This window comes from Thermobia domestica, chromosome 3 (assembly GCF_964235325.1).
Source record: "Thermobia domestica chromosome 3, izTheDome1.hap1.1, whole genome shotgun sequence".
Classification (NCBI taxonomy): domain Eukaryota; kingdom Metazoa; phylum Arthropoda; class Insecta; order Zygentoma; family Lepismatidae; genus Thermobia; species Thermobia domestica.
This window is the reverse complement of record NC_137456.1, coordinates 202912765-202926816: the sequence shown is the minus strand read 5'-3', so window position 1 is coordinate 202926816 and position 14052 is coordinate 202912765. Positions and strand designations below refer to the sequence as shown.

General features: G+C 35.5%; 1 protein-coding gene across 1 annotated transcript in view; it reads left to right on the top strand.

Moving 5' to 3' along the window:
• Positions 1-10090, top strand: part of ND-ASHI (NADH:ubiquinone oxidoreductase subunit ASHI) — a 33797-nt gene extending 23707 nt beyond the window's left edge. The window contains exon 4 of the mRNA XM_081752090.1: positions 9922-10090. Coding sequence (XP_081608216.1) covers positions 9922-9981 — 60 coding nt within the window. The 3' untranslated portion in view covers positions 9982-10090. The remainder of the gene's footprint in view (positions 1-9921) is intronic.
• The last annotated feature ends 3962 nt before the right edge of the window (positions 10091-14052 follow it).

Genomic DNA, 14052 nt, shown 5'->3' with positions numbered 1-14052 from the left:
CGAATTAGGTGCTTTCACGTTAAGGTATACAACATTCAACGTAAGACCTTTATAAAGTTCTGAATGCACTGAATGCATAAAAAAAGCCGTACCTCAGATTGAGATAATTACAGAACAAATTAATGTATGGATTGTGCTTATAGCCTATTTGAAGTAAAATATTCAATTTTATATTTTAGAAAATACTTTCCGTGAATAGTGTGCTCCATCCCCACGGTTCGGAGAGCACTAGTGTTCAGGATACTTGATTGAAATTAGAGATAACATTAAGATTTCAGCAAAAGAAATATTGGAACACTCAGAAATACGTAGGAACAAAGCATGGTTCAACCAGGAATACACTAAAGTAGCAGAGAAGAGAAAACAGAAGAAACAGCGTTGGCTACAAAATCCGAATGAAATAACTACATAAAATTTCACTGTCATCTGGCGGAAAACGTCCAAAACTTTTAGAACAAAGAAACGTGATTTTTGTAAGCTAAAATTAATTAACTTGAAGATAATAGTGAAAATAAAAACATTCCGGCCATGTAAAAATGCATCAACGGACTTAAGAAAGGCTATGAATTTTGTGCTTATATATTAAAGAAAGCTAAAGGAACAGTTCTCACTGTTCAGGATAGCATCTTAAATAGATGGAAAGATTTCTTTGACGATTTGCTTAACACATAGCCAAAAACTAATGTGCGTGTAGAAAGTGAAATGCATACAGCATAACCGTATATGCCAGAACCTAACCAGACAGAAATAGAAATCGCTATTAAAAAATTAAAGAAACACACATCTCCGGGTGTAGACGAAATTCTCGTTGACTTAATTTTAGCTTGGGGGGGGGGGGGAGTTGTAGAGCAACTCATTCTCCTTATCTGGAACAAGAAGGAATTACCACAAGAGTGAAAAGAATCAATCACTGTTCCAGTTCAGAAGAAAAGCAACAAAACTGATTTAATAATTATTGAGGCATTTCTCTTCTGTCAACATCCAATAAATTTTCTTAAACATTCTATTAGCAAGATTGACTACATATGCAGATGAAATTATTGGAGATAATCAGAGCGGATGTAGGTAAAATCGATCAACTATCGACCAGATATTTACTATTCAACTAATACTTGAAACGAAATGGGAATACAATATTCTCGGACATCAATTATTGACTTTAGACTAGGGTAGGAACGAAACATTGTAGAACATGCTTAAAGAATTTGGAATACTGAAAAAGGTAGATTAATATGTTTAAATGACTCCCGAAGTAAGGTTCGAGTAGAGAGATTCTTGTTCACGAGATTTCACGTTGAGAATGGCCTGAAAGAAGGAGATGCGTTGTCGCCATTATTATTTAACATTGTTCTGGAGAACACTATAAGGAAAATCAAAGACAGGAATCAGGTCCTAGAGCTGAATTGTATTTACCAGGTTATGGCGTATGCTTATGATGTAAATTTTATAGGGGATGATAGAACAATAGAAAGGAATACAGAAATCTCACTTAACGCTTGCAGAGCTTAAAAGTAAATGCAGAGAAAACTAAATAAATGGAAGTTTGTCGGGATCGTAATACTGCATTTTACAGATGGGATAAAATACCAAATAATATTTTCTTTCGATAAAGTGGATACTTTCAAATATCTAGAATCATTATTAACAGACCAAAACTATAATCACAAAAAAATTGATGTCAACTAAAAGCAGGGATTTTCTGTTATTTTTCAGTTAAAAATCTTTTATTGTCGCGAATTCCGTTGAGGAATTATAGCTTAAAATATAAAACGAAAATCATGCCTGTTGTGCTGTATGGTTGCGAAACATTGTCACTGACTCTGAGAGAAAATCGCAGACTGATAGTATTTGAAAACAAGAATCTTAAACCAATATTCGAACTCTAAGAGGAACGGGAATAGGGAATGGCGGAAACTCCATAACGATGAATTGCATAATTTTATATCCTTTAGAAAAGCATTGTTAGGGTCAGCAAGTCAAGGAGGCTCAAATGGGCAGGTTATGTAGCCAGAATGAAAGAAATTAGAAACGCTTTCAAAGTTCTGATTGGAAATCCAAATAGGAAAACGAAAATTAGGAAGACCGAGGCGCAGATGGAAGGACAATATTAAAATGGTTCTCGCAGAGATTGAAATATAAAGTAGATACAGGGTCCAGTAGGCTAAGAACGGAAATCAATGGAGAGCTTTTCTAAACGTGGCACTGAACCACTGGCGGATCCACGTGGGGGGCGGAGGGGGCGACCGCCTCCCCCCCAAAGATTTTTTTTTTTTTTTTTTTACTTTCAGCATTTACTGTTGAGAAATACAAATATGGTCTTTTCCCGACCGATCCAATCTGTGTGACAAGCCTAGCAGAATCTAATCAAAATGTGTGGTACATAATAGTACTTAATACAGACATATTTGATTTGTGAATACTTCTGTCCCTAGTTCCTTGAAGCCGCCACCATTATCCCCAAAGTAGCGAGAATATAATTCATTCGACGGAAGAACACCTGTAGGAAGGAGAGAAAGAAGGCTAACTCTCTGAACTAAAAATGTATATTTTAAAATTGTGTTTTAGAGAAGGAAATGGAAATGGAATTCGGTTTCCGAAACTTCAATTACCTTTACCTTGAATAAACATAATCAGAGTCTTCAGCGTTCCTTACCGAAAAACTCTTTGAATCTGAAACTTTTTAGTTGGTTGATTGATTGATATGTATTTATGTCGTTTGTCAAAAGCGATGCTTTAGAGAACGAAAACTAGAGTTTAAGTTGAATCTGAACCATTGTACTGCGTTTGATGCATACACACCTGGAATCAAACCACAGAACCTCATGCATCAAAGATCAAAGGTAGCTTTGCTAGCTACTAGATCAACAAAGAGCTCCCGCCAAGTGAGCTTTGTGGTGGACAAACACCGTGTGCGTGGGTTTTCTCGGGGTTCTCCCGTTTCCTCCCACTTTCTTCATTCCACCATTTCATTCATTACTCATTATCACCGTCTCCTTTAGCCTAACCGGCATAACCGTGGGACGTAAAACTCAAAATTTCATTTCATTTCATTTTAGATCAACAAAGAGAGCAGTGTCTCTTGGGGTAAAACACGGAAACTTTAGGAAGGCATCAGGGATTCATTGTGACTTTCAATGGCATTTAATCTTTTCTTGGGAAATAACACAAGCTGTTATTGTAATTCATATATAAAAGACGAAGTCCTGAGTGAAAAACTAATCTTCGCACAGGCCAAACCGCTTGAGCTAGAAACTTGAAATTCGGACAGTAGAAAAGATTTGTGACGTAGGGTATCACTAAGAAAGGACTTTTTTGGAAATTCGAAGAAAGGAAGGGGCAATGAGGTGGAAATTATTTTAATAAGGTGGCCATCTCTCCGAATCCCTTAAGGTTAGAGACTTGAAATTTGATATTTGGATTTCTCATTTAAAATTATTTGACACGCGTTTCAACGTTTTTTGATAATTTATTAAAATGAAGGAAAAGAGGTGGAGGAATTACAATTATTATAATATGATATCAATATCTAAGAATCTTTGAAGGTTAGAAACATGGAATTTACCAGGAACAAGAAAGGACGTAGATTTGATTTTGTGCTGTACTTTTTACAGAGATGGACTGCAAGGTGACTAAGACCGTTCTGTGGGTTTCCGCTCGTCATGGTTTTTGCCCATAATCATTTTCAACTCGTGGGTACTCCCCGAAAGTCATGAGTCTGAGTCTACAGTTGAACTCCTTGGATGTATCTGAATCGCAAACAAAATCAAGAAAGATGAACGAACTCAAAAAAAAAAAAAAAAAAAAAAAAAAAAAAAAAAAAAAAAAAGTTTTGAGTTTGCGTTTCTAAATTTTTAAATGAAACAAAAGGGCACAACCACAATCCTAAACAAATGTGTATATATAGTATATTTTAATAAACAGTTATATATTATGCATATTATATTTGCTTTGTTTGTTTAACGTCCCACCGTTGTGCCAAGACAGGTAAAGGAGACGTGGACATACTGATTATAATGGAATTCCACATTTTTCGTTTAACTGTAATCCCACCGGGAATCGAACCCAGGACCACGCACATCAAAGGTAAGTGTGTTAGCCATTAGGCCAAAAGGGGTTCGTATTATATCTGAGATGAAAGAAAACTAAGTTATACGTATTTTATTTTCCACTGTAATTTCGTTTAACGGTGAAATTTTTCAATATTAAATTTTAATTTGCATTTTTGAAATATCTGATAATGTCGAATAATATCGCCAGTCGGTATGTAAAAGAAGCATGGTTTGTGCGCAGTAATGAACGGAAATATCATTTTGGTTTTACATTTCTGATCTTTCGTTCATTTTATTGTAGGCTTTGCTAATCTTCCAAAGGATTTTTTTTTTTTTTTTTTTTTTTTTTTTTTTTTTTTTTTTTTACTATCTATGCATTATAATGTCTTATATTGTGATTCCATATAATTTTAATTCATGTTAAACGTATACACATTTCGTACTAGATTGATAAAATTTCTGTTGAGTTTTTATAAGAGAACACTTAGTATTGATATTTTTGTTATTACATTATTTGGAGTATTTTATTGAATAAATTATGCACTTTCCTTCGTAGTAACTAGTAATTTATATGGTTAAGGAGTACTGCAATATATTTATATAGGATTTATATTTACAATTCATTTCTTTATATGTTACTGCTGTAGTTTGACTTCAAACCGTCGCTCTGGGTTCCTGTTAGTAGTTCAATAGTGTTTAAATCCAGTGATGATTAGTATTATGCATCCGAAAGTGTATCCATTCCATTCTCCTGTACTTGATCTGTGCTCTTGAGTGAGCAGGTTAGTTCTTTTAAGGGAAAAAACCTAACATTTTTATTTCGAAAAAAAACCCACGAAAATCATGTTCGGGCAATCTCCAAGGGGAATATTCACGGTGCCACTATAACATCCTTGGAGTTCAGTTTGAATATCATATTTTTTCTTTTAAATTTTCAATCTGCTGAATTTTATCCTGCTATAAATAGAAATGAATGCAAGCTTTCCTATGTTTTGACCCACTTGGAACACTGTGTACTATATACTACTGAACATCACTTTATAATTAATTATTGTATTATTTTTAAGCTACCAAGAAATGCATAGAAATATCATAATGCCTTTTCTAATTTGTTAACATTCTGTATTATTCTTTATGCATGTATACCGTTATCTATTTTTGCGTAGACCGGCCCTTTTTTTTTCAACTGTTGTCCCGCAATTGTTATTCAAAATATAAATTATTAGAGCAAATTGTACACTCTTTCGTTAAAATGAATGCCATTGTCAATATAGTATTTTGTTTTGTACAAGTACTGTGCAAGACAGCGCATCTGATATATGGCGGAGACTATCTGTGAAGTGAATCATGACACCGCCACGCCTCTAAAACGGAAGTGCATATTTAATTAAAGTCTACTTAATGAATACACTTTCATTTTTAAAAAAAATGCAAATTCGGATCCCAAATGAAATCTGGGAATCAGGTTTACCCCTCCCCCACTTCAGCCCCGGATTCATTAGCGTCCCATTCTTGCAAACTAAAATTATGGTCACCTTGAGTCTACACTCATCTTCCAGGAAGCGAACCGCCCCCTCCAAACGATCCTTCTGGATCCGCTAGTGCACTGAACCTCCTGTGTCCATTGGCCATAGAGCTATATTAAGTTGTTGATACATTTAGCTTCTTTTTATTTGACAGAATTGTTATTACAGGAACTAAAAAGTTTTCCTCTAGTAAAGAGGATTTCGATTCAAGGTTTCCACAAATTAGCTATTTACGTTAATACTAAAACAAATTTAGTGGTGATTTTGATATAGAAAGGCATCCATACTTTCTTTCAAAGTGTATATATATATATATATATATATATATATTCCCGTTTGTATCGGCGCCCTTTTAGTAGACTTGTCCACCGCCCTCATTAGTATCCCAGCACGGCCCTGTGCTCGCCCACTCGGCAACGCCGAAGGACATTATCCCTCATACGTCTGATGGGTTTAGAGCCATAGGTGCTGGTACTACTAGTAAATATGTAGTGTATTAATAAAACTATTAGTATTATTTTTATTACCTTTTTTGGTAACAAGTATTCTTCAGTAGAGTTTGGTCTTCCAACAACAGTTTAGTTTAGTTATTTGTTGCTAGTTTTCAAATAAGCATTGTGTAGAATCAGCAGTAGCAATAGCGTAAAAGTTCTTGTCAAATTTAAAATTTTTAATGCTCGGAGTTTCGAAGAGTACGTAACGCTTACTGTTTCAAGTGCTGAATTCAAGCTTCCGTACTAGTGGAAGTTTCGATGTATAGTAAAGAAAGCTTGCATATTCGGAAAATAATAATAATAATAGTAGAAAGAAGTGCTCGGGAAATTCCCGCAATTAAACGCACAAAGCATCGGAACTGAATACTTCAATAATAAAATTATTTGAAAAAGTGAAATGAAATCTTTCAGTTTTACGTCCCACGGTTGTGCCTGTTAGGGTAAAGGAGACGGTGATTATGAGAAATGAATGAAATTGTGGAATGAACAAAGTGGGAGGAAACGGAAGAACCCCGAGAAAACTCACGAGTACGGTGTTTGTCCACCAAAAAGTCCACACAGCGCAAGCTGGAATCGATCCAGGGACCCCAAGCACCGGAGGTGAACGCTCTACCATTGAGCCACCGCGCCCCTAATAAAACTATTTATTTTACGCTGTAAGATATTTAGTTTCATTTAAGACATACTGAAAGATTTACATTATGAAATATGAATTATACAGGGTGTTTCAAAACAACGCCGACAACGTGTGGGAGATGACTCCTGACACCAAAAGACAAAAATTATAGACCAACCTGGGTGCACAAATGCTTCCTTTCGGAGTTATAGGCTGCCGAAAATATGAACTTTAAAGGTCTATAGCGCCAAACTATGGGACCTACCGTAGACGGGTCGAGGCTTCACTTAGGAACTAAGATGTGCACTATTCAAAAATGCACGTTTCAGAATCCTGCGGCACTCACGCAACAATTTTTGTAGAGGGAGTTTTGCTTCGGACATTTAATTTGCAGTACTCACCAATTACCTCTATAAAAATTGTTGCGGAAGTACCGCAGGATTCAGAAACATGTTTTTTTTTTTTTTCGGATTGCACACATATTAGTTTCTCATTGAAGTCTTGACCCGACTTTGATAGAATCCATAGTTTTGGAGCTATTTTACCTTTAAAGTTCATTTTTTCATGTTTTCGGCAGCTTATAACTCCGAAAGGAAGCTTTTGTTCACCTTGGTTGATCTATACTTTTTGTCTTATCTTGGTGTCAGGAATCACCTTCCAAACGATGTTGGTGGTGTTTTAAAACACCCTGCATATTTGTTAATTGTTTTAAATTAATTTTCTGGAAGAACGGTCTTGCAACAAGTGCTCGGGAAATTCCCCTAATTGAACGCACAAAATATCGGAAGGGAACTTCAACAATAAAGCCCATTCGTCTGCCTGTACCACACGTACAACAGGGTACCACTTTCAAGTTTAAATTTTCAGGGTACAAGCATGAGACACACTAAATTTCCTGTACAGATTTTGGCGGCATACTAACATAAAATTTCAAAATGGCGGCCTTTTTTTTTTTTTTTTTCAAAATAGCGGGTATCAACGCCGCAATTTTCGGACTTTTTAAGTTGAAATTTTCAGAATAGAAACACAAGACGCTCTAAATTAGCTGTATATATTTTGGCGGCGAGCAGCGTAAATTTTCAAAATGACGGTCGTTTTTCAAAACAGCAGTGAATAGAAAATTGTTGCAAGTTGTGACAATGATAATCTTGAAATATAAATCACAGTTTAACACTTTTACCCCAAAGGCATTGAAATATTTCGAAAAAACCCGAAAATACCCGAAAAACCCATATGGGCTCAGGTGGATTGGTTTTTTTCAAAAAAGCCCGGGTTTTTTCAAACCCTGGATTGTAGCAGATGATTTAAGTTATTTGTTGCATACTGTAGAAAAGAGAATTCCTTCCATGTTAAAAAGAAAACGGTTTTGGTAGTTCCATCACAGGAGAGAGAAATTAACTAACATAGCAGCAATAAATTCCGGATTGTGATAACTTCCAAGTAAGAGCTTGCACCAAGTTCATCTCTCCTAATTGATAGTATATTAAAAATAAAACGTACGGGCCACCACACCTAATATTCTCGTTTCCATTTCTTAATTTCCGCCAAGCCCCGGTTATATTACGGACACGGTTATTTGCTAAATACGAATAAAATTATGACAGGCGTTTTTGAAAAACTTCCTCCGAAGAAACCTCAGCGCGTAAAGAATACTACACCTGGTGACTTTTTTCATGAAAAATATTTTATACCATATTATAGAGCTGCTGATAAAATATATATTTATGAAGTAAAAACAAAATTGCTTTACTACTGTTACGGAGAATCTTAGAAGAAACTAGCCTTGTGGATTTTGTCATTAAGAGTTAGGTTATTAATTGATGATTTATTTATGAAATATGAAAAAAGAAATAGCGTGAATCGTTCTTGAGATAATCGTCCTAAAATAAACTCCTCTCCAAGAGCAACTCAAAACCAATTTAATGATAATATGCAGTAAACCTATCAACTCAAAACCTATCAACTTGGCCACCTCTCTAAGTTGGCCACCTGCTTATCTTGACCTAGTTCGTTTCCAACCTGCATTTTCCCATAAGACATTCGTTACTTGCTACTCTATAAGTTGGCCACCTGTCTATCTTGGAAGTTGGCCACACTGAAGCAATGTTTATCCTATGATGATAATGATAAATTTACATGCGTATCTTGGCCACGCAAAATACCGTTTTGTTATTTTTCTTAACTCTTTCGAATTCCCATATAAGCAGCTGTTCTGTATTTGTGACTGGAGAAAAGAAGCAAGGATTCCCGCGATTTGCTCTTGGAGGTCAATGGCCAGAAGATTACTCTGATAAAGGGGTGGTGAAGGAAGATGTGAATAAGAAAAAGCACGTACAGGAATTCTGGAAATCTTTGTACGTATTTGTTTACCCTGTCTGTTTTGGTAAAACCATTAGATATGTCAGCTCCTCTCATCAGTGGGGAGCTTTAGTATTTCCGGAAAATTCTCAAGGTTAAAAGTTAAATTAACCATCTCAATTGTCAACTATTGGCACCTGTCGGCTTGTCAAAAGATAGCGGAGTTTTTGAGATACGAATTCCGTCAAGATTTTCTCAAAACATCTTTTGCTCCGAGGCAAACACTTCTAGCTCGTTAACAAGAGATAGTTAACTACAATATTAGAATGTGCATATCTGCCAAAAAGAATGAAACAAATACGTCTAGAGTGAACCACCATTCAGTAACAACTGAAAAGAAGTCATATTAATTGCATATGAATTTCTCAATTATAACTTAACTTTTTTCGTTTTCAGTCTGAACAATTCAGTGTGCTATAATACCAGTTTCAATAAACTGCGTAAATACGCTTCCATTTCATCTTTGTTTGTGCTATTGTGTTTTCAATCTGAATAATCCAATGTACCAGACTGGTTTTCAGGAAGAGAATGGTATGCACACATATTAAACATACTATAGTAATATTTTCTAGTACTGTATATTTTTATGATTACTCTATATACATTATTTATAAGTAGCTGTCTTTCACTGCTTATTAAAATTTTACAATCAAGTAATACTAGAAATCCTATGCTAAAAATACACAAATCTCACTTATTTTCTGTAAGTTGGCCACTTTTCGATGGACCCGGTGCTGGCCAACATAGACAAGTTTCTCTGTAATCTTATTTTCACATATTTTGGGCTTTGACTGTTTATTTTATTTTGTATATTATTGTTTAGTAACAAAGGAAAAGTAATAATACTTATTATAATATTTCTTTTCATTGTTTTTCAGCTGCCAAAACAGTATCCCACTCCAGGAGTAGTGCACTACACATTCGAACCGGCCAAGTAACGTGACTATTTGTGAAAATGTAAATATGTAAAACTATAGTTTATTTAATATTGTTTGAATTATCACTGCGCGATGTATCATTTAATAAAAATATGAATTACAAATGTTATATTACATTTATGAATTTCCTTCGCTGCATAGTTTAGTTAATAAGAGTTCCGAGTTTGTTAAGCGGTTAATGATTTCACTGAATAACAAAAATAAATAAAATAAAGTTAAAAAAACTGCCAGCTATGCGTTTGTTCGAAATATTTAATGCTGTTCTACTTCTAATGAATAGTTCGGATGAACGGATAAGTGCTTTTTTTGTTTGTTTGTTTTCATTTAGTGAAAATAAACAGCCATCCGTGCAGAATAATTTGGATGTGTTATAGTACTAATAGTTAAAAATTATACTACAATTTAGTACTTTCGTGCATATCAATTTAACAGTAATCCTTTTTCAAGGTAATCAGTAAAATACAAATACTACAATTGAATTGTTAGTTTTAAGAAGGGAATAAAGACACACACACGCACACACACACACACACACAAAAAAAAAAAAAAAAAAAAACCTTTTTGTCTACATTATCTCTAAGCTCGGCTCCAGATGTGAAAGGTATAGTGTATAGTTCTTAAGTTCCAGTACTAACTTGGTGGTTCTCAAATGCAAACCCTACCATTTATATAATTTTTTCTTCGATTTCTCAACAGCTTGATTTCTGCACTTATGTCCTTCTTAACCTGACGATTCAATTAAACTGAGAGTATATGACAGAAATATATGGATGAAATGTAAGAAATAAAACACTGCTCCTTTATACAAGATAGAAAGAGAAATGTGTTGAAACGGTTACAGCTACATGCTAGTATCTAACCTATTTTTTGATCGACTGTTTCGGGCTATCAGTATTATTATCATAATTAGTGTTTTTTGTTGTACTCGAAATATGTTCTAGTTCTACAATATTATTAGCGTTTAACGAAAAGAAAATTGTACAGTTAGCATACATATACCAAGCGATAAATCTCACTGAGTAGAACAAAATGATATGTCAGTGAAAAAGCTTATGCTTTTTAAAAAAAAGAAAATAAGAGAAACAAATTATTTTGTAAACCTAAATATTGATACGAAACGGAAACCACAGCCGGTATCCGGTTAAAACAGCGCATGGACGAAAACCGCACATGCAATTACCGCGTGGACAAAAACAGCACATGAACAAAAACCGCGCAAAAACAGCGCATGTAAATACCGCGTGAGCGAAAACAGACAACAGCCATGGACAAAAGCCATAGATGAACATTTTGCACTAACCTCGCTCGCACTCGAGCTCACTCCTTTCAACTGCGCTCGCGCTGACTTAGGCTTCTGATCACTTACCTCAACTGGGCTCGCGATGACTCAGGCTTACGATCACTTACCTCAATTGGGCTCGCGCTTCCGACCATTTCCCGCGACTGTTCTCGCAATCACTCGCGCTCGCGGTCACTTGAGCTCGCGCTCACCTCTCTCGACTAGGCTCGTACTCACTCGGGCTTGCATTCACACGATCGGGTCAAGATAGAAATTAGGTTGAGAACCACTGCCACAGACTACAATTTTTATAGACATCCTTAGGAAAAAGGAGTCAGGAACAATTACAGCATACGTCTCATAAGTTTGACAACCCAAATGTCTTTCTGTGTTTCAGATGGCGTAATGGACAGGCACTCTTCCTGGTTAAATCGGTATAAGGACAAAAACAGTACATGGAGAAGCACCACGCAAGGACAAAAATAGCACATGCAAATACCGCGTGAGCGAAAACCCCATGGACAAAAACCACAGATGAACATTTTGTAGTAGGCTCGCTCGCGCTCGAGCTCACTTTCAACTGGGCTCGCGCTGACTTGGGCTTGAGATCACTTACCTCAATTGGGCTCGCGCTTCCGACCACTTTCCTCGACTGTTTTCACAATCACTTGTGCCCGCGGTCAATGCGGCTCGCGCTCACCTCTCTTGACTGGGCTCGTACTTACTCGGACTTGCACTCACACGAGCGGGTCAAAATAGGAATTGAGTTGAGAACCACTGCCACAGACTGTTTACATTTTTAGACATCCTTAGCAAGAGGAGTCAGGAACAATTACATCAGAAAAAAAAAAAGAATTTTTATTTTATTTATTTAAAGAAAGAAGAAAATTTAATATATTGTGTGTATCCAATATATTAAAGCATATACTTAAAAATACATGAACATATTAAATTTAAAAAATAACAGTATACAATATATTAATGGAATAAAGTAAAAGAATAAGGAAAAGTAAACTGCTACAGAAATTAACAAGTCAAATTTCCTACTTATAAGTGTTATTAATTCTCCAAAGGAAATCGGACTTCCTAGATTTCCTTCATTAATAGAGTTAACGTACCCGCCATTCAGAGATGACGGGACTTCGGACTTCCAGAAGTCATGTCTATCTTCCGGTGTCGGGCAGATTAATTCAGTGCACTGCAAAGAATAAAGAAAAGATAGAAAATGGCGCAAATGCTTGTGTGTGAGCCTGATTCTCATGTTTTATTTATTTATTTCCTTACCGTAATATATGAGGTTTATAATTCTTACTTTTAGCTAACAATAGTTTTTAAAAATACTTTTGGATTCTTTTAATCACTGTAAAATTAACCTTTTATATACTTTGAAATTACTTGCCTCTGATTCGAAGTTGAAATTTGTTATAGATCTTCGAAGCTCTGTAGTATGTTTGATATTGAGTTACAGATTTACTCGTTGCTTTAATTTCTAAATTTTTGTTTGTCATATTTCTGGTTATATACATATGTTTTATTACGTCCCATTTGTTACTATCCTTTTTAACATATTAATATCTTCTGCAAATATAATTTTGAAAGTGTTAACACTGAAAATTGGTCATAGAGTCTATCTAGTCTAGGGTTGCCAGATTTTGTAAACAAAAAACCGGGACATCAATCTCAGGCTATACACGGTGATTCACGAAATTCATAACAGGACCTTAACTCAGGTCCGAGTGTACAGAAATCTTTGAAAAAAATAATAAAGTGCATATGCTGAATTCGTATGGTGATGTTTCTGACATTAGGAGCGTCTGAGGAATTCCGCTGTGGGGGAACAAGTTCAGAATTTTAAATGGAAACAGGGATTTATTTTGCCCCCATTGAAACAATCACTAAATTTTGAACAACTTTGAGAGGAAACACTTTGTCATGTCCCTTTTCGTTTGAGAGCTACACGAGCTCATTAATACTTCAATGCGAGGATAGTAAATAATTGTTTGAAACTAAAGCGAAGTAAGAAAGTGAACATGAGGAAACAGATGTTGCAATTTTCGAAAACAGTGATTTCTCGTGAATATCTCTATTGGGGGCGGCCAACTTCAAAATGTCAGATAGAAACAAGAGGTCGATTTTGCTTGCGTTGAAAGCAGCACTAAATATTGGACACTTTCATAGGAATAGTTCATGATAGTTTGTACCGTATGGATACTACAGAAGCTGAGTTGTTGGGGGAAATATGATGAGATACGATTTACGACGCCACATTGGGGTGAATTTTGTTACTTCATATTGCAAAATATCTTGAGAAACAAGCATCGGACGAAAAAAGCTACGATATAAAAAGTTAATATTTTGCAGGGAGAAATTTACGTGTGCTAAAATTAACCTCTGCTTCTCCACTTAGGGGCGAAATTGAAAACTAATGTGGGAACTCCATCATTTTAATCGCAGATTCGAGTTCTAAGGGGGAAATACTTAAATTTTATCCGGAACAGTTTTTCGAACTCTGATAGGTGGTGGTGTAATCAGTTAAATATAAGTTCACTAAGGTATCTTTAATTAAGTTTGTTAGATAGGAGTTGTGTGTCTTTCTCAGCACCGAGGCTAGATAAAATTCAAACGAACTATTTTACGTGGAATTCAAACCACTGTAATAGGTTAAAATCAGGGCTGGATTAACCTATCTGTATTGATGCGCACGAGACGAGTCGAGAACAGGATTTTCCTGGCAAAATTCGAGTCGAGACCACTTTTACAGCACATTTTCGAGACGAGACAGCCACAAATCT